At 43.3% G+C, this 21,607-nt stretch overlaps 1 protein-coding gene across 2 annotated transcripts in view; it reads left to right on the plus strand.

Moving 5' to 3' along the window:
• BIN2 (bridging integrator 2) overlaps positions 1–19,779 on the plus strand; it is a 33,146-nt gene extending 13,367 nt beyond the window's left edge. Inside the window, exons 3-12 of one of the 2 annotated variants that reach the window (XM_060164903.1) lie at positions 4,309–4,363; positions 4,661–4,755; positions 5,346–5,441; positions 6,713–6,820; positions 7,113–7,198; positions 8,631–8,706; positions 9,995–10,077; positions 14,025–14,775; positions 18,218–18,292; positions 19,119–19,779. In XM_060164903.1, coding sequence (XP_060020886.1) covers positions 4,309–4,363; positions 4,661–4,755; positions 5,346–5,441; positions 6,713–6,820; positions 7,113–7,198; positions 8,631–8,706; positions 9,995–10,077; positions 14,025–14,775; positions 18,218–18,292; positions 19,119–19,148 — 1,455 coding nt within the window. In that variant the 3' untranslated portion in view covers positions 19,149–19,779. The remainder of the gene's footprint in view (positions 1–4,308; positions 4,364–4,660; positions 4,756–5,345; positions 5,442–6,712; positions 6,821–7,112; positions 7,199–8,630; positions 8,707–9,994; positions 10,078–14,024; positions 14,776–18,217; positions 18,293–19,118) is intronic. The other variant, XM_060164904.1, reaches the window with a different exon arrangement.
• Positions 19,780–21,607: the final 1,828 nt, after the last annotated feature.

Below are 21,607 nucleotides of genomic sequence, written 5' to 3' on the forward strand. Positions count from 1 at the left end.
GTCCCTCAACAAGAGAAGCCACCTCAATGAGAAGCCCGCACTCACCGCAACTGGAGAAAAGCCCGCGCACAGCAGCAAAGACCCAACGCAGCCAAAAATAAAAATTTAAAAAAAAACAAGAAGGAGAATAAGAGGATTAGATGGGACAACCCCCTCAGAATTCCCTATGTGAGCCTACCAACTAAACACCACTTGGGCAGGGAAATGATTTGAGAAATGAAATGGAGTTAGGCTAGGAATAAGGAAAAACTTTTCTCCTGAGAAAATGATACACATAGTAACTGGTGTTTGAACATGCTTGGGAAGTTTATTTAACAGACATTTTATAAGTACCTGCTGTACGCCAGGCACTGTGCTAGATGCCGGGACTTCAACTTGAATAAGACAACATGCCTGTTCTCAAGGCTCTCACAGTTTAAGGAGAAAGACAGCGAAAAAAGTCAGGTCTGAAGCTGGACCTAGGTGTCTGAGATGAACAGGAGGAAAAAGGACAAGGTCAAGGAAATTGAAAGTGAAGAATTCCAGAAGTTGGACCAGTTGGTCATGTGCCCTACCTTTCACCTGCAACCAGTTTGTAGGTAAACTTTTTTTTTTTCAATTTATTTATTTTTGGCTGCATTGGGTCTTCCTTTCTGCACACGGGTTTTCTCTAGTTGTGGCGAGTGGGGGCTACTCTTCGTTGCGGTGTGCGGGCTTCTCACTGCGGTGGCTTCTCTTGTGGAGCTCTAGGTGCGTGGGCTCTAGGTGCGTGGGCTTCAGTAGTTGTGGCACACGGGTTCAGTAGTTGTGGCTTGCGGGCTCTCGAGCACAGGCTCAGTAGTTGTGGCGCACGGGCTTAGTTGCTCCGCGGCATGTGGGGTCTTCCTGGATCAGGGATCGAACGCATGTCCCCTGCATTGGCAGGCGGATTCTTAACCACTGTGCCACCAGGTAGCACCTGTAGGTAAACTTTTTATTAATAAATAAATAACACTTCCAAACATCCCAGTCAGATTTCAAGGCCTTGACACTTGCCTAGGTTCTTAATCAAATTTCCATAAGTAATTTTTCTTTGAGGGCTCTGCTTGCTTCCCCCTTTCCCTTTCCTCAAAACACATATTGGGTTGATTTTTCCATAACATCTTACGGAAAACCCGAGCAAACTTTTTGGCCAATGGGAAAGAATTATTTTCGTAAAGCAACACTTTAATCTCTTATTTCTGGTAGTGACAGCTGCTTCCAGTTCATTGCCTTTAAAATCACATCTAACAATCGAGCTTCATCTTTCCCTTCTGGACCTCGATTAGATCAAGAACTGTCAGCACTTGCTCAGGGTTGGTCATGCTCTTATTTTGCTGAGTGTTTGGGATTCTGAGTCCATTTTTCTCTAGCAAGTTGGGAACCCCAGGACAGGCACTTCTTCTCCATCCTCAGAACCCCAGTCTCTTAGGAGGTAGCTCTGCTACCTGAGTGCTTAGGACACACTTCCAGAGTGAGTGATTCATTAACTGAGGGCTGGGACTTTGTATCAATATAAGGGATGGGGAGGACTAACACAGACTCCTTATGGTACTGCCAAGAATTTTGCAAGGACTTAGAGAGCAGAAGTGATAAAATCGTAACATTTAGAGCTAGAATTAACATTTAGAGCTAGTCTTACTTGGTATTTACAGATGAGGGAATTAAAGCCAGAAAAGTGGAATCACTTGCTAGTTGGTAGTAGAAACAAGTTTTTGACTCCCAGACCAGTGGAAAGCTAAGACTGTGAGAGTCACATCTGTCAGGAGAGAAGAAAGATGCTGGGATTATTCAGCCTGGAGACATTTCAGGTCAAAGGAATAAAATGACACAGGTGCTATCCTACCACCCCACCCTCTATTACCACTACCACCACCACCATCTCTCTCTCTCTCTCTCTCTCTCTCTCTCTCCCTCTCTCCTCTCTCTTCTCTCTCTCTCCCTCCTCTCAAAGGAAACAGTAGGAGCAGAAAAGAAGAACTTTGACCAAAAGACTTGATTCTAAAACACGGACTGTGGTATAAATAGTACCCTTAGTTTTGAACAGTGTACATACAACCTGTACCACCATACGTGGTAGCCTTGATCACTGATCTGATTTTTCAGGCCATATAATACCTAGTGGGATAAAAAAATTAAGAATTTCATTTGTAGAAATTATGCAAGATCGGGCTTCCCTGGTGGCGCAGTGGTTGAGAGTCCGCCTGCTGATGTAGGGGACTCGGGTTCGTGCCCCGGCCCGGGAAGATCCCACATGCTGCGGAGCAGCTGGGCCCGTGCGCTGAGCCTGCGTGTCCGGAGCCTGTGCTCCGCAACGGGAGAGGAGAGGCCACAACAGTGAGAGGCCTGCGTACTGCAAAAAAAAAAAAAAGAAATTATGCAAGATCGTTTAACAGCTTTTGTTATTCAAACATGTATTTTGGAGACCAAATCTTCATGGTGAAGTAAAAAGTTGGATCCATGTTGTTTTCTTTCAAGAAAGAAATTAAAATCCTTGTTAACTTTTATAATCCCCAAAACTCTTTCAAACCATGGTTATCACATTTTCAAAACTCTCAGTTATACCTACCTACCATATCCATGTTTAAAAGCTGTTATGTCCATTTAAATGTTAGACTGTTTAAACTTTTTTTTCTGTGAATGAAAAGCAAAGAGGAAGTGAGACATCTTTCCTGGTGAATGCTAAGTGTTTCTGAATTTTGTTAACTGACTGGATCTGTCTCTATCATGCTGTTGAAAGCACTTTCTCAAGGTCACCAGTGACCTCCAATTACCAAGTTCAGTGATTTACTGATTCTTCATGCATTCTAACCTCTCTGAAGTATCTGGTCCTTCTTCAGTCATCAGAGGATGCTGTCTTGATCCTCATTTGCTATAACACACCTTATGATCCCAGTTCTTCTCCTACCCCTTTGACAGCGCCTTAGATTCCCTTGAGACTGTGTCTTCGTGTCCCTTAAGCCCTGGCATTCAGCCTCTTGAAAAGGACTTTTAACCTGACATATGGTCAAGAGTTTGGACTGGCTCAGAGGTGAGCTGTGGAGGCAAGAAGATGGATAAAATAATTAATCCAGTTTCCTTTGTTTACTTGACCAAGTAGACCTGGGTTTTCTGCTGCTAAAATTAAATAATAATGATTTTTCCCTCAAAGAATTGCACAGATTAAAAAATTAAGTTATTAGATAGAATTTTCAGCTTTTCTCTCATAAACTTTTTATACTTTTGGTATGCTCAATAGCCTACCTATAATGAGCATAAGCAAATAAAACAAGTTCACAAGTATTTTTATCATGTACTGCAAAATGGATCTTAGCTCAAATCATCTGAACTGAGGATCACTGGCCCTGTACGATACCCTTGATGTGGGCTGCACCTTTCAGTCCAGTCTCACGCTCCTGTAGTCAAGCTCCAGTGTCAACAGCCTGGCCTCAAAATTCCTTCTCACCCAACTGGAAACTATAGTTCACATAGAGGAGAGAGCCCAGAATGGGAATGGGCTTTAGACAACACCGTGAGGAACAATTGAGGAAGCCTCTGAAAAAGAGGACTCGGTGCAAGCCATGTGAAAGACATCTTCAAACCTGTGTGCAAGAGAAATTAGCCTGCTCCAAATACAGAAGGCCAACCTAAGACCAGTGGGCAGAAGTTCTAATAGAGCTATTAAAAAATGAAGTGCAAACTAATAGAACATTGTAGATCAAGTATACTCCAATAAAAGTTAATTTAAAAAAAAAACCTATACATTGGTCAAAATCTTCCTAGAGATGACACAATTTAGTTTCATGATGGTGAACCTAAATTTTCCTAAGACCTGCCTATAATTAGGCCTGGTAAAGAGTGTTATTGATTAAAACATATAATACAGGAAAAATAAAAAAAATGAAGTGCATGGGAGAAGAGGAATGGCCTGTGTGAGGCTGCAGAGAAGAAGAGGGCCTGGTGTCTGTAGAAAATGGTAGCAGTTTTTCTACCCAGAGAGGAAGGTGTAAGTCAGAGGATCACATATATAGTGTCACATAGGACTCAAGTTCCAACAGAGGAACTATAGGTTCTAGTTCACTGGAAGGTAGAACAGACAGAGGAAAGAAGACATGCCAGTGCAATGGGAGCAATTTCCCAACTTAAAATTTGCCCCAAAAGAGATAACCAACAACTTCTTGGTAAAGAGAGTAGAGGCTAATATATAACAATTGCAAATGTTTGAAGAAATTCCAGGATTGATTTCGCTTTTAACCTACTTTTCAACTTTGACTTCTGGAGCATCTTTCCAAATATATCTCTTTAGTCATCAAAGGCATTTCTCCCTTTCAGGCGGAAGGCCACAAGCTATACAAGGACCTGAAGAACTTCCTCAGTGCAGTCAAAGGTGGGTATCAGGGAGCACAGGGGGATCCAGAGGGCGTTTATGCAGCTACTAAGAGGTCTGGGGGATGGGGAAAAAAACCAACCGTACTCAGGCTTTTCATCACTTGCCTGTGCCTGACTCCTGGATATTTGTGGGCCGAGGAAGAGTAACTTTTCCTATCCCAGCCCCATCCAGCTTCTCTGACTGATAACCCAAACCTTTTGAGTTTGTCCTTTTGGATTGGAGCCACTGACTTGTCTGTCACCCATATGATTATACCAAACTACTTGATGGTAGGACTGAGTTCTCTCCTTTCAGTGATGCATGAAAGTTCAAAGAGAGTGTCAGAAACCCTGCAGGAGATCTACAGCAGCAAGTGGGATGGTCATGAGGAGCTGAAGGCCATCGTAGCGGTAAGAGTATTCTGGGCTTTACAGCTCTTCAACACTCACTCTACCCTCATCTCAACCTCACCCCAGCTTGTCTGTCCAAGCAAATAGGAAAACAAAGAGCCAGTTCACACTGTTCATTTGTATAGCTGTGATCACAGGTGGTAGGAAAAAGCTGTAACAGGAAAATATTATATGAAGTTAAAAACAAGTTTTCCGTAATCTGTGGATTCCTCTGTTTTTTACCCTCTTCCTCTCTTTAAAAACTTAGGAAGTTTTACCCACACAAAACCAATGGGTTGTTTTTGAAAACCAATTTCATGCAGTTATTTGCTCCCAAACTTCCCTATCCTTCAAGCTCTAGAGTCCAAGACTCTAGACCATCGGTTCCTGTTCTTAATCCCTTGAATGCATGTCCAGTCTCTTATACAGCAGTTCCTTGGGGAAGGGCTGTTTCTTCATCTGACTCTTCCCCAGAATCCGAAATGATATTCTGAAAATATCAGTGCTCCAAAAAGGAAGTTTGTTGCAGGAAGAATTTGGGTATTTCCCTGGAATGCAGTTGCTGTTGAGAAGTGGAGCCCTCACCACTCCCCTCTGCCTCTATCCCACAGAATAATGATCTCCTTTGGGAAGACTATGAAGAGAAACTAGCTGACCAGGCTTTAAGGACCATGGAAAACTATGTAGCCCAATTCAGCGAGATTAAGGTAATCGATTTACAGAATCAAGGATGGGTTATGGGTGGCCCATATAAGTTAGAAAACATGTTGGGTTAAAAGTATAAGCAGAGTTAGACCCCATGGCTAGGAATGAAGTTGGATAGGTTAGGAAAAAGATTGAAGGTTGAGGGTTAGACAAGAGGTTAGGGAGGAGGGTCAGAGGTAGTGTGAAGGTTACATTTAGACTTAGATTTCAGTGAACTAGATTTGGGCTGGCTTTGAATTAGATCCAGGTCAGGGCATCCCATTTCGTTGTGAGAAACAGTTGGTGGGACTATAGACGTTTATTGTAGAGAAGAGCGAACTTGGAGGAGTTATAATAATTATCTTCAAATACTTTAAAGTCTATTAGATAAAAGAGGAATTCAACCTGTTCTAAACTGTTCCAGAAAGTAGAATTAGAATTCATTAATTCATTCAACTCATATTTATTAAACGTCTACTCTGTTGGGCACTGTGCTGGTTTTGGATTAATATAGGAAGAAATTAAAGGAAGCCTCACTTAAATTTCTCATAGCTAAAGCTTTCCAAAAAAGAAATGAAATATACTGTGAGATAGTGAGTTCTCTATTCTCTGTTCAAGAAGAAGTCGAACTACTTCTTATCTTGGATATTGTAGAGAAGCTTTGTGTATTGAATAGGAAGTTGGATTAGATAATCACCAAGATCCTTTCAAATTCTGTGATTGAGAGAACAAGACAAAGCCATTAACATTGTTTGCCTCTCCCTGGTATAATTTGTAGTTGATTGAGTAAAGGTTCTCTCAGTGCTCATAATAATTTACTATTTGTATTATGCTTTAGGCTTTTCAAAGCCCTTTATATTCAGCATTTGATCTTTAAAATAACACTATAGGGCAGATGAGGCTACTGAGGCTCCAGGAGAGGTGTGCCTTGCCCTAGGTGACAAGGCTAATAAACGGCAGCATTGGGAGTAAAACCCAAAACTCCTGACTTTCAGTTTAGTAGGATTCTCAAGGCCGTTTCTTCCAGATGCTGAACCAGTTTCTGGTGGGTTCACAGGATATATTAAAATTCAGTGCAGGCTTCCAGGTGCTCTGGAGAATTGCCCTCTACTCTCTCTGCCCCTGAGAATTCCCATTCTTTCCAGATAATGACGGAGATCCCTTTGGCACAAAACCCTGTTAGTAAAATTTGATACTAGGACAGGAATCTGGCTTCTCTGTTTGATACTCTGTTACCCACATCCTGGCCACCGAAAAGTGAGTATCAAGGCCCTCTCTCTTGACTCTGGGTTAGGAAAGAATTGCCAAACGGGGCCGGAAACTCGTGGACTATGACAGTGCCCGACACCACCTGGAGGCAGTACAGAATGCCAAGAAGAAAGATGAGGCCAAGACTGCCAAGGTAAAGAAGAGCCTGGTAAAAACTCCCTGCCCTCCCTCTCCCCATAATGGTGGCAAGTGGCTGGGCCAAGCTGGGTTTAGGAAACGATAAATTCAGCCTCCGGTGTCCTGAAGGAAATCCTGTCTCCTCTGACACTGATGCTCTAAGGATGGGCAGAGACCTGAGGCTGGGGAGGACATAGGTCTGGGGAAGGGGAGGCATGGTTCCAAGTAAGCCCCGTCCCTGAAAACATGCAGAGAATAGCTTTGGGTTCAGGAATGAGGGGAATTGTCCTGTCTCTTTTACCACCTAGGCAGAGGAAGAGTTCAACAAAGCCCAGGTTGTATTTGAAGATCTGAACCAGGAACTACTAGAGGAGCTGCCTGTTCTTTATAATAGGTAATGATTGAGATTCAGGAAAGGGCTGGACCCTCGGGCCAGTGGAGTCCCAGGCCACCTGGCAGCCCAAACATGTCCTCATGAAAAGAGCCCTGGTCCAAGAGTGGGATGTAGCCTCAGCCCTGCTCGTAACTTGCTGTGTGATATTAGGCAAGCCACCTTTCTCTCTCGACCCTGGTTTCTTTGTCTGCAATACAGAGATAACCATCCCTGCCCTACCAGCTTTTCCGGGTTTAAAGATAAGATGCTTCTTGGTTAGGAGAGATCTTGGCAAGTAAAGTGCTGTCATCATGCATACTAGGAGTATCTGGTTTTCTGCTCGAGCGTGTATTGTTTTAAACAAGTTTGGTTAGTGAACATCCGGATTCATGTAGAAGATACACCATGGCATGAGTCTTTCCATTAATGAAGATGTCTCTGCTTCACAGTAGGTAAAAATGTTTTAGATGTAAATTTTCCACATTGGAAGAGGAATCTGAACAGAAGCTCTATTTGTATCCTATTTCCTTTTCATTGTACAAGATATGCTTTAAGGGACTTCCTGGTGGCGCAGTGGTTAAGAATCCGCCTGCCGATGCAGGGTACACGGGTTCAAGCCCTGGTCCGGGAAGATCCCACATGCCGTGGAGCAACTAAGCCCGTGTGCCACAACTACTGAAGCCCATGTGCCCTACAGCCTGTGCTCCACAACAAGAGAAACCACCGGAATGAGAAGCCCGCGCACCACAAAGAAGAGTAGCTCCTGCTCGCTGCAACTAGAGAAAGCCCGCTCACAGCAACGAGGACCCAACGCAGCCAAAAAAAAAGAAAGAAAAAAGATATGCTTTAAAGCAATTGTAGTCAGAGTATTTTGTATTGTCACTTTATATTAGTCTATGAATGAGGGAGCCTTTTTAATGACTACATGTATTCTAAAACATTAATTATGTGATTCCTAATTTACACAGGATTGAAATTTAATAGTTTCTTTAAATGTAAACTTCCCCAATTCATTTACGGTAGAATTCCATTAATGTACATACAGCTTCATAGAAGTCCAAGTATTGTATACTGAGAAAGAATACTTACTATAATAATTATAATTGTATGGCCTTATATTTATACGGCACTTTAAAAATTCTTCAAAGCACTCTCATATCTACTTCAGAACCTAAAGAGCCTGAATCAGATAACTTCTTTCATAGAGATCTGTTGTACTTTGGTGTCAGCCTAGGCTGGTCGTGTCTCCTCTGGCCTTCCCACTCCTGAGAGTCAGTTGTACCCCTGGCCTGGCTCGGACGGATGCAGATCCCAGAACGTCCTGAGCCTAGGCCGTGGGGTGCTTTTCTGTGCGGAGCCGGCAGTGGCTTTGGCTTACGCTCCTACCTTGTACTTCAAAGACTTCCTTTACCAACACTTACCTTTACGTGTTTGTTGTTTCGCCTCTTGATAGTCGTATTGGCTGTTATGTGACCATCTTCCAAAACATTTCCAACTTGAGAGACGTCTTCTACAGGGAAATGAGCAAGGTGAGAAACATCCGGCCAATTTAGACATCTAGGAGGGTTTTTCTAATGAATATGAAGGTCGCTCTAATTTACATAACCTCATTAGATATCCATATGGGCATCACAAATTTTTACTTCTTTCTCATGATGAAATAATAGCACTTGATGGACTGTGTTGAACGTATTAAAGCACAACTTTAACTTAAAAAGGATGAATTGTATATTTTAAATGTGAATTATATCTCAATAAAGATGTTAAAAAATACATAGTATAGAAAGCTAAAAGGTCGTATAAGGAGAAATTGATAAATCTTCATAGGAGATTTTAGCAAAGGGAAACCAAATTACTGACAGACTAACAGAGTGAGGTAAGAGCTAGAAACCTAAATGATCAATAATTATATGGGAAAACCCCCACAAATATAAATAACAAAAAACGCAGAATGAAGTGGTGATAGTGGACATTCTTGTCTTGTTTCCAGTTTCAGGGGAAATTTTTCAGTGTTTCATTTCTAGGTATGATGTTTGCTTTAGGATGTTTGTAAATACTCTTCATAAGTTAACAGAAATTCTTCCCTATTTCTAGTGTACTGAGTTTTTGTTTGTTTTGAATACACTGAAGAAAATGAAAAAAAAAACCCACGTTTATATAATGTCAGAGGGCCCTCTCCATCTCCATTAACAACTGAATAATGGCGTCCAAATGGGCTTTAGATGCATAAAAGAGATTAGACTTATGGAAGGAACAGCTAAAGTGGGGAACCAAGTTAAATCTCCATCTTCTGTTGCTGGGGAGCAGAGAGGGCAGTGTTTAGGCACAGGTCAGTTTCTCAGGTAGTTCGTCTTGAATAGGGCCAATCCTATTCAATGACGGGCAGCCACAGAACATGACCTCACAGGGTCACTTCTGGTCCTGTGATTCCAAGACTCTTTGCTGTTAAAATATTAATTATATTCACATCCACATTCACACACGTTCCTCTCCACAGTTTCTTTGGCTAAATTATGATTTGCCTAGTTAATATTACAATGAGTTTTCATTCCCTGGATCACCTGAGAGACGCTAGAACCTCAAATCAACATCAAATACCAGGGACCCAGCCTTGAGAGAGCTGCCAGTCTGATGGAAGAGGCAGAACTTTAGACATAGTAAAGGAAGAAGGGGTAGTGGGACAGGACCCTGGACACTAGTGCAAAAGGGATAAGGAATTTTATCAAGGGTAGGAAGGTTTTATTTTGGGGAGAGAAGGGATATGCCAGTCTCAGGTTCCCACGTGGCTAGCATCTCCTTCTCTCTTGCTTACTCCAGCTGAACCACAACCTGTACGAGGTGATGAGCAAACTGGAGAAGCAACATTCCGACAAAGTCTTTGTGGTGAAGGGACTCTCAAGGTGAGCCACTTCTGACACTCATTTCTGCTTGGTTTGTCCTGTGTGTGAACACATTCAACACTCTCACCTCCAATCCCAAATCCTGACCTTTCCTTTCTGTTCATGTACATAATACTGTTTTTTGTTGGTGCTACACTCCTATATAAAGTATTTTTACAAAATATTTTAGTGGTAACTAAACGTATAAAGAATAATGCAACAAAGAGTCATATACCCACCACCAAATTTAAGAAATCAACTATTGGGACTTCCCTGGCGGTCCAGTGGTTAAGACTCTGCACTCCCCATGCAGGGGGCACGGGTTTGATCCCTGGTCGGGGAACTAAGATCCCGTATGCCGTGTGGTACAGCCAAAAAAAAGAAAAGAAATCAACTATTATATATATATAATTAAATCTCCCAGTGTCCCTTCCCCACCCACTTTCTCTTCCTGTCCCCCACCAAGTGTAACCACTATCTTAAATTTAGTATTTATCATTACCATGCATGTCTTTTTACTTTTATTATATACATATATATGCACACATAGAAAATATTATTTTGCATGGTTTAAAAATTTATTTAAATAGAATTATACTGTATGTGTTCTTTTGCAACTACTTTTGTTTTCTTAGTATTGTTTGTGAGATAACTTATCCTTGTTGCTACATGTTGCCAGCTCTGATCTTTCCTTTTCTTAATTGTTATGGATGCTGTTGTATGGCTAGTTCACAGTTTATTTCTCTGAACTGCTAGTGGACATTTGGGTTGTCTTATAGTTTTATGCTGTTACAAATAATGCAGTGAATGCGTTTCACATTTCTCCTTGTGAATATTATCAAGAGTTTCTTTAGGATGCATACTGGGAGTCGAATTGCTGAGTCATAGGGTCTGTGCATTTGGGTTTCTTCAGCCTTACTAGATATTACCATTGCCAGATTGCTCTCCAGAGTGATTGTTCCAATTTACAACTCACCGGAAGTGAATAAAAGCCCTCATTGCTCCATATTCTTGCTACATGCGACATTGTCAGACTTCTTAATTTTTCTAAGGTAATGGGTATGAAATGGAATTTTTGCAGTTTTAATTACGTCTCCACAATGGTTGGTTAGCTTGAACATCTTTTCGTGTTAGTGGCCTTTTAAGGTTCCTTTTGTGTGACTTTCATGTTTATCCTTCACATTTTTCATTTGGATTGTTTACCCTTTTTAAAAAACTGATTTACATGAGATGGGTTTTTTGTATATTCTGGATATTAATCCTTTAATGATATATACTGCAAATATCTTTTCTTTCTTCTTTTTTTTTTTTTTTTTTAATATTTATTTATTTCAGCTGCTCCAGGTCTTAGTTGCGGCATGTGGGATCTTCATTGCAGCATGAGGGCTTTTAGTTGCGGCATGCGGGCTCTTAGTTGCTGCATGTGGACTTCTTAGTTGTGGCATGCATGTGGGATCTAATTCCCCAACCAGGGATCGAACCCCAGTCCCCTGCACTGGGAGCGTGGAGTCCTACCCACTGGACCACCAGGGAAATCCCGCAAATATCTTTTCTTAACCTGTTATGGCTTGCTTTTCTGTGTGTGTGTATGTGGTGTGTCTGTTGCCTTCATGCATTCTTTATGCTGGTAAATGTAAGCAATTCACTGGTCCCTCAGAATGTGATCGTTTTCTTATTCTGATGCCTTTGGTTAAGCAGTTTTATTAAGTTCCTTCTATACACAAGGTTTTATGCTGAGAGTTAGGCATCTAAGGACATAGGTGACTTGTCTTTCTCCTGAAGTGATTTACAAAAGTTGGAAGGGGGACTTCCCTGGTGGTGCAGTGGTTAAGAATCCGCCTGCCAATGCAGGGGACACGGGTTCGATCCCAGGTCCAGGAACTTCCCACGTGCCATGGAGCAACTAAGCCTGCGAGCCACAACTACTGAAGCCCACGTGCTGCAACTACTGAAGCCCGTGCGCCTAGAGCCCGTGCTCTGCAGCAAAAGAAGCCACCGCATTGAGAAGCCTGTGCACTGCAATGAAGGGTGGCCCCCACTTGCCGCAGCTAGAGAAAGCCTGTGCTCAGCAACAAAGACCCAACGCAGCCAAAAATAAATAAACTAATTAAAAAAAAAAAGTTGGAAGGACATAAAATGTGCCTAAGGAAACAAGGAACAATATAAGATTGCACATACTAAGGGCCTGAGGAAACCAGTAGGAATTCAAAGAGTTAAGTAATTGCAGTGTGCAGATAGATGGTCAGGGAAGGCTTTGAGGAGGTGGTGAAACTGAGCTTGAGATTTGCAGGAAGAATGGGAGTCTCAGTGTGTTGTTTCTATTCCTCATTTAGCAGTTAGTTACAGACTGTTAAAAAGAATCACTAACAGGCCAATATAGACTTCCCTTTTACTCCCAAAACTCTTTTTCTCCTCTTCCCTGCATTGAAAACCAGAGTTCTCTCTAAGTGTCCATTCATCTGAAACTTACCATCATTTACACCAAGATGTCCCAGAAGCTTTTAGGGAAATCTGGTCTTTTCTTGCTACATCCTGGGCCTTCTAAACCTGCTGACCCATAGAATGCTAGTGCTAGAAAGAACCTTATAGCACTTAGCTTAGCTTATGTCAGAAACTCCCACAGGGCTGGAACTAAGTTTTTCTCTTTCTCTTCCTGTCACCGTCTCCCATTCTTGAACCCAGGACACAGCACATAGTTGGTACACGTCAAGTAAATATTTGTGAGTTGCTTAATCAGTTAGTGGATGGTACATGGGAGGCCCTTAAGGAGATGAGTAGGAGTCAAGCTCATGTTGCTGTAGGAGCACTCAGCACAGTATCCAGCATACTCGATAAATGTTATAGTCAGTTTTCATTGTTCGTGGTAGTTTTTTTTTTTTTTTTTTTTTTTTTGCGGTACGCGGGCCTCTCACTGTTGTGGCCTCTCCCGTTGCGGAGCACAGGCTCGGGACACGCAGGCTCAGCGGCCATGGCTCACGGGCCCAGCCGCTCCGCGGCATGTGGGATCTTCCCAGACCGGGGGACGAACCCGTGTCCCCTGCCTCAGCAGGCAGACTCTCAACCACTGCGCCACCAGGGAAGCCACGTTCATGGTAGTTTTGTTCTAAGTCACCATGAGCACTGAATTAGTGAATACTGAACCATTGCTCCTAGGGGAAACACAGGGTTAGTTTCCTGTGAGCCCCTGGTCCTAACATTGTCATCAGTCGATCAATACATAACCTTTCTTGTGTGTGTTTTTGTTTAAATACACCTCATTTAGTACATATTGTTGATTCATTCCTATTGAACTCACAGCCACCAGCACTATGCCTGAATGACGCTTATCTAACACGTATTTTCTCTGTAAGGCACATCACAGACTTTCTTCTCTCAAACAGCACTTTAGCACTATACTTGGAGGCCATTTTAAGCAGCAAAATCACCAACAAAAAGCACAACAAAAAACCTGGCAAACAGGACATGTTTACAGTAAGAGAGCTAAAACAGGAAGGCAGAGGCTCGCCTTGTTAGACCTCAGCCGGGAAAGTACTGGTCAGGCACTCATTCGTCACAGCTGGCACATGTCTGAATGACCGCGAAGAACCACGAGTGTTGATTTTGAGGTTATAAATAAATTTCAGGGGGTAAGTGCATTTGCAAATACAGAATCCGTGAGGATCAACGGTATATCACTTGTGAATCTTTTCCCCAAAATACTTTGTTAATATATTGCTGAGTTTTTTTCCAGTTTCTTTTTCTTTATATATTTTTAGATAATCAAGATCATGATACGGATAAAATTTTATAGCCTTTTTCCAATTCACTTTGTAATATAAGCATTACTACAAATTATACAGACTTTCCAATACCATTTTAAATTGCTTTATTCTGTTTTATTATTATGTGAATGTATCATTATTTATTTGGGGATTTAGGTTACTTCCAGTTTTTAGCTCTTCTGAATCTAAATGCCCTTCCTTTTTTAGCAGCAGCAGACGCTCTCTAGTCATCTCTCCCCCAGTTCGAACATCTACAGTCTCCAGCCCTCTTACCTCACCTACCAGTCCCTCTGCGCTTTCCTTGAAGAGTGAGAAGGACTCCACCTCAGCAAGTGAGGAAGAGCTGGCATCTGATCCAGCCCAGGGAGAAGACAACTCCGAGATTAAAAAAGAGCCCTTAACAGACAAGGAAATAGAGGAGGAGGCTGAAGCAAGCTCCTCTGAGGAGGAAGAGCCTCTGCTAGCTTTCAACGGCCCCTCCCAGCCCCAGCCCTCACCCACCGCTGAGGGTGGAGAGTCCCAGGAGGAAATTCTCCCTTGCTCCCCAGCTCCATCACCAGGCAGAGCTCTGATCCCTTCAGAGCAGGCCGCACCTTTCCCAGAAGTAGTCCTCCGAACCCGCACCTCAAGCGAAGGATCTGAACAGCCAAAGAGAGCCTCTGTGCAGAGGGCCTCAGCACCGCCCGGTAGGCCTCCTCCACCCAGAGCCACTCCCAGCCCCAGGTCCTCCTTAGGGAACATGCCCTCCAGCCCTCCAGCCTCTGAACCGAGTTCACCCACCAGCCCTAGGGCCTCCTTGGGGGCTGAGACTCCAAGTCCTAGGGCCTCCTTAGAGGCCTCTCCTGATCCACAGCCACCAGAGAAGCCGGCAAGAACTCCTGAGGTCGGAGAGAAGGAAAACACCGATAATCTGAACCCAGAAGAGCTTCGTACTGCCCCAGCCTTGATGATCTGTCAGGTGAGAATGGATCTGGCTGAGTCTTTATTCCCTTTTATAACCTCCATGTGGATTATTTTTACTATGGTCAGGTTGCCCCACAGTAGATAAGACTTTATGTCATTATATTACAGTTTCAAGGATACTCTTGGACACCTTTTTTGGTTCTGGGGATTGCACATCTTCATAGCAACTAATTTAGCGACCTGTACTCCCAGGGTAATTGACTGCTGCAAAGGGCTTATCTCTAATATAAGAAGATTTTTACTAATTTATTTCTTTTGCTCCAATTTCTGGGAGTTCCCAACTGGATCCTGATCTTCCCTTTTTTAATGTGGGAGAGGGAGGAAGGTCTCACTTCACTTTGTCATACTTGTGATTATGGTGAATAGACCCCAAGCAAAATGGCATCAGCAAATTTCCAAGGTATATCTTGTTTGATGAGAGAAGCCTAGAAGAAGGAACTCACAAAGGGAAGGTAAAGCAAAAGGGATGGTCTTTTGAAAGGTGAAAATATGGATGAGAAAAGGATTCTGTTAAAATAGAGACACAGACCCTCTGGAGAGCAACCAATTCCGTGAAGGATCTGGAAATCAAGTCATATTCTATTCAGATTACATGGAAGTCTGTCATATAGAGGAGAGATCTGACTTGTTCTGTAAGACTCCTGAGGACAGAAAAAGGCCCTGCGTGTAAAGTGTTTTTGTTTTTTTAAGTACATTTTGGATCAATATAAGAGGAACTTTCAGCAATTAGCTCTAAGAAGTGGTATGGGAAAACATTTTTTTTAATACAGAGGAAAGGGGGCACAAGGGGCATCCAAAAACCAAAATGGGCTGGGCCACCTTGAAAACTAGTTCCCCTTCCTTGATGTTAAAAGCTAAGGCTATATGGTTCCCTGTCGGGTGCATTATAGAGAGGATTATGGGGCAGCATCTGACTAGGTGGCACCCAGATTCATTCATTCATTCCACAATCACTCATTAAACCCCTACTATGTGCCAGGCACTTTTCTAGGAAGTGGGGTATTACAGTGAACAAAACACAAAATTCTCTGCCTTCCAGCTGCTTACATTCTAGTGGAGGGGGAGATAGACAAGAAACAGAATAAGTAAGTAAAATTACAGTTTAGTGGTGATATGAGTTAGGGAGAAAAATTAAGCAGGGCGAGGCATAGGGAGTGGGGGCTGAATTGCAGCTTTAAACAGAGCGGTCAGAGAAGGTGACATCTGGGCAATGAAGGAGGCCAGGGCATGCACCATGTGGATATCTGGGAGTGTGAGATGTCTGGTTACCCCTCAGATCATACCACCCTACTACTGAATATGCCTACCTGAAGGTTGACCAGGCTGTCTCGGGAGCCTCCTGCTGTCTGAGAGGAATTAACATGGACAGAGGGAACAAGGGTGTGATGTCTTGCAAGGCAAGGAAGGTAGAAGACAAGAGGACAATAGACTTATCTCAGTTGACTCCCCTGAGATACTAAAATCTGAGTCATCAACAGTATTATGCCCCCAGTCTTGATTCACGTGAGGTACTGAAGGTCCTAACAGAGCATAATATAAAACCTTCCCTTGTCTGGTTTCCGGTCTGAGGTAGCTACACTGAGTGAGAGATATGCAGGGCATGTGGGTAGTGAATAAGCCCAAGATAAATGTGGGACTTTGCGTAGATGAAGAGTATAGCCACTTCTCCACTGAAAAGAGCAACTCAACTCTATGGAAAATCCAAAATTAATTTAAATTTGACTGTAATATGTTATATGATTTTAGTATAGAGACAACAATCGAATGACATGTTAGGCTCAGGTGAATAATAAAACAAGTTTGCATTCTTGGAGTAATTTTACTGAAGGGATTATGGGAACCAAGATGCTGTCTATTTGGAGGAACAGGCTAGTAACACTGTCCTCCTTGGAAATGAGGTACAGGACACAACTTCCTTCCCCTGAGGTTACCTCCTTATTTTTTTTGCGTTACATGGTCGTCTCACTGTTGTGGCCTCTCCCGTTGCGGAGCACAGGCTCCGGACGCGCAGGCTCAGCGGCCATGGCTCATGGGCCCAGCCGCTCCACGGCATGTGGGATCCTCCCGGACCGGGGCACGAACCCGCGTCCCCTGCATCGGCAGGCGGACTCTCAACCACTGCGCCACCAGGGAAGCCCTACCTCCTTATATTTGAGATTTACTCGCAGCCTCTCCTGTGGGATTGCGTTGGTCACTGGCTAAGGAGACATCTTTTTCCTATGGAATTAAGCAATAGAGCATCTTAGATCCTAGTGTATCAGTATTATCAATCCTCTGAAGCCTGTTTCCTATAAGATTTGTTCATCTCCCTCACAGATGCATCATAAATCATATTTTCTGTCAAGCAGAATTATGGACATACCACATATAAAAACGGGTAAATAAAAAGATAACTGTGACAAAAAATAAAAAAAAATGTTGGGGCTTCCCTGGTGGCGCAGTGGTTGAGAGTCTGCCTGCCGATGCAGGGGACACGGGTTCGTGCCCCGGTCTGGGAAGATCCCACATGCCGCGGAGCAGCTGGGCCCGTGAGCCATGGCCACTGAGCCTGTGCATCTGGAGCCTGTGCTCCGCAATGGGAGAGGCCACAACAGTGAGAGGCCCGCGTACCGCAAAAAAAAAAGATAACTGTGAGAAAATCTGTTCTTGCTCAGCATTTGACTAACCTGAGAGAAAATGAAGATTTTGATAACCTTCTTGGAGGTATTAATAGTATTACCTTTGAGGTAGTTCATGGCCTAGAATCAGCAGAGGGAGTACGAAGAAGGAAATTTTCCTGAAAGGAGAAATCACAGAATTTCAAGTGTTTGTCATACTGTTAGAAATCGGTTCTACTTTAAAAGGGTGAATTTTATAGTGTGTTAAATAAATGTCTTTTTTAAAAAGTTCATTCTAAACCTTAGAGTGCCAAGGTCTTCCCCTGGCTTAGTAGTTACTAAACACGGCTTTTTCCACACCTTGGGCTCCCATCTCAGAACCTAGACCTTTTCCCAAGGAAACCATCCTCCCACTTGCCTCTCCTAACTGCTCTGGGTTAGGATCATCTGAGTGTGAGAACTGCCATGTATTCTTGAGGAGGATTAGCCTAAAAGCGATAGGTCGTGGTTTTAAGACCTATATTTATACACTTACAGAGTCTCACCTAGCTATATGTATAGATGCCATGTCACACAAATCATGGAAACAACTCTGGAATCTGAAGACCTGGCTTCCTGTCCCAGCAAGTCATTTCACCCTTCAAATCTTGGTTTACTGATATGAGGGAGGATGGCAGTAAAGCCTTCCCTGTTGCTTTCAGGCTGTAGTGAAACAACATTGTATGATTGCCTTTAGTATTATCTATGACCCTTATGAACTGTAAGGCACAAAAGACCCTTCTAAGCTGAGAGGCTGGGAGGTTGAGACACGTCTCACTGGCAGAACTCTTCTTTTTGTAGAACCAAGGTCCTCAGCTTCATGTCTCTGCAGTTCCAGAAGAGAGCAGCGTCATAGCACCCGAGCCTCAAGAAGAGGTAAGGAGCCCAGATATGCAGACAGCAGGAGGGGTGGTGAGACTGGGATTGCGGATGGACAGATGCTTGGCTACAGGCTGGCATCCTCGCTGTGGGCTGTGAGGGGAACCCAGCAGTGAACAGTATCCTTAGGGAAAAGTCAAGCAGGTGGGAGCCAGAAGAACCAAGAGTGACCGCACTTTGTGGTTCCTTTGTGCCCATTTCCCAACTGGCTTTGAACCTCCTGACCTCTTCCCATAGCCCTATCTCCTAAGAATTTATTTAGTTATACCTGAATTTACTTCAAAAAGGAGTTAAGAGCTACAAAAGGCATACAAAAAGTAAATACATACAGGCACCCACATGAAATGTAGTAAAGTAACTCAGAAGTGTATTAGTGAGAGTGACTAATAAATGACTAAATAAAATGGAGCCATGACCTAGGCAAGTACAAATGTGCATTCTATAAAATAGACTTCCTAAGGATGGACCACAAAATTGGCTCCAGACTAACGTCCAAGAAGAAGAGGAAAAACCTGATCAGTTCACACAATTTATGATGCCCATTCCTTAGGAGAACAACTCCTGCTACTAAGATGAAAAGGAAATCTCTTCTGCGAATCCTCATAAAGAGATGGTGAATGACAGAATGAACAGTATCTGCAACAAGTCTTTACAATAATCCTAACAGCCAGTTTCACATTGCCCCCACCTCCATACAGGCCAGTGCATGACATGAAATATAATTCAGGACAAGAAAATGGAGTTTTCACACACACACCCCCCCTTATTAATTGGTTAGTGGGAGGGTAGGTCAGCATCTAATGCAATCATATTTCCTTTCTAGGTGTCTACCATTCAAAATGCACAACTCTGAAGAGGAACTGCCAAGACCTCCCCACACACACCTCCCCAGAAAGGCCCCTCAGCTAGAGGATATAAGTCAGAGGGACTTAAGATCCGGCATTCATTTGTGGTTTCTCAAACTATGAATGCTGGCGGTCTCTAAAGACCTAGCATAATGGAAGCTGAGGAGCAGACTTAGGGGAGGCAGGGAGGCAGTCTTGGGAGAAGAGACTGTTAGACTTGGAATATTTAACTCAGGTTTTAGCATTGTTAGAATAATAAGACTTTATATACTAATGAAGTGGGGCTAAAATGACTATAAAAAGCAAAAGCATCTGTAGACATAGACATTTGTCCACCCACAGGCATATAACCACACATACTCAGAGAATAGTGAACAGATCTTTTTTTTTTTTTTTTTTGCGGTACGCGGGCCTCTCACTGTTGTAGCCTCTCCCGTTGCGGAGCACAGGCTCCGGACGCGCAGGCTCAGCGGCCATGGCTCACTGGCCCAGCCGCTCCGCGGCATGTGGGATCTTCCCGAACTGGGGCACGAACCCGTGTCCCCTGCATCGGCAGGCGGACTCTCAACCACTGCGCCATCAGGGAAGCCCGTGAACAGATCTTTGATTTACCACTCATTTTGCAAGACTTAAAACCAAAAGAACATATTTTCAGATTGTTAAATAAAGTATTATTCTGATGATGTATGGATTTTTTGTTTGACATAGGAAGTTGTTCCAGCCCAGCAAACTATTCTTCACTTAGGCAAGGTTATTGACTCTACCCCAGGTTCAGAAAACTTTAGTCACATCCCTGACCCCCAGCTCACCCTGCCTCCTGGCTAGAACTCTTTGATGATGCCAGGGGCCACAGGCTCCTCTCCTCAATCTAGATGCTTTATTGCCTGACCCCGCCCCCGCCCTTTGGTTAATAAGCAAATATTCTTGGAAAGGGTTTATATTTTAGAGCTGTATCTAGTGCCTACAGTTTGGTACTCAGTGTAAATAAGGATCTGAGCAGGATGGAAGAAGAAAGAGAACTCCAAGTGAAGGGAAAGGATATATGGTATAGATACAAAGTATAATGGAAATGGTATGGAAGTTCGAGTCAGAAGTCTTGGATTCAAGTCCTATCGTGTGCTTCTGTGAAAAGATTAAAAACTAACTTTGAAGTCCTGCCACCCTGATAAACATGCACACATATGCAAGCACTCACTCATCCATCTTTGCTTTTGTTTCTGGGGGTGATGGATGATGTCACTGTTGATTCAGTCATTCAGCAAGAATGTATTGAGTGCTCTGCCAAGCACTGTACTAGGTACTAGAGAAATAATGATGAGGAGAAAAAGAACGTTATAGAGACAGAATACTGAGCAGGGAGCAGACAGGCTGGATTTAGCAATGAGTGAGAGGAGACGTGATGAAGACTGAAGTTTTAAGGAATTATTCTAGGTTAGGTGAGAGAGACTAGAATTTGGTGCCATTTCCTGAAGTGGTGACTGTAGGAGGAAGTGCATTATATGTGAGTTTTCTCGTTGCAACCACCAAACTGACACAGTTAAGCAGTAAAGGATACGTTGGAAGGATACTACGCAGCTCATAGAACTGAAAACAACCAGGCTGCAGAAAGAACCCTCGGATGTCTGTAGCAGGAACGTGTGGACTGCCCCTCCAGGCAGCTGTCATTGGAAGACTCAGCTTCAGCTGCCTCCTGCCACTGTGTCCTTTCCAGATGCAGATTCCCTGGAGAAAGAATCTGACTGGCCCAGTTTGGGGGGAGGCATGTTAGGGTCTACAGTGACAGGAAGACCAGTGGTGGTGGTGGTGATATGGGGTGGGAGTAGGGAGGGGGGATTACGAAGAAGCACAAGGAAGCTTTTGGGGTGATAGAAATGTTCCTAATTTTGATTATGGTGATAGTTTAATGTGTATACCTGTGTCAAAACTGATCAAATTGTACCCTTTATGGGCAGTTTATTGGGTGTCCCATACAAACATTGACACGAAGAGCTTGAGAACTTGCATGACTTTTCAGTAGACATGTCCCTTAGGGAGCTGGTAATGCATATTTGTATTTAGGAGTCATTTTTCTAAGATCTAATCCTATTACTCTTCCATTTAAAAACTTTCAAAGGATCTCTACTGCTGTAATGGAGAGGAGGTTGCATATCCCCCTATAAAAGCCCTACTGCCTGTATTTTAATTCCTCTCCTAGAAGGCATCCCACTCCCGTGGCACTCAGTTACTGCTGGCAGTGATACTCAGAGCTAATGGAAGGGTCGGGGATATGCTAGGGATGCAGGCTCCTGGCTGTCCAAGGTCCTCCAGGACCTGCTTAGAGTACCCCTCCCAAGGCAAAACCCAGTTCAGGCCTTTTCTTTACCAGGCTTTCCCTGGCCCTCGTCTCCTAGGAAACTGATCCTCTTTGGAGAGTGTGCCAGAGAGGACTTCTGGGGACTTACGGTCTGGTGGTGCGGAGATAAGCACT

Source organism: Lagenorhynchus albirostris, chromosome 11, assembly GCF_949774975.1.
Source record: "Lagenorhynchus albirostris chromosome 11, mLagAlb1.1, whole genome shotgun sequence".
In the NCBI taxonomy this organism is placed as follows: Eukaryota; Metazoa; Chordata; class Mammalia; order Artiodactyla; family Delphinidae; genus Lagenorhynchus; species Lagenorhynchus albirostris.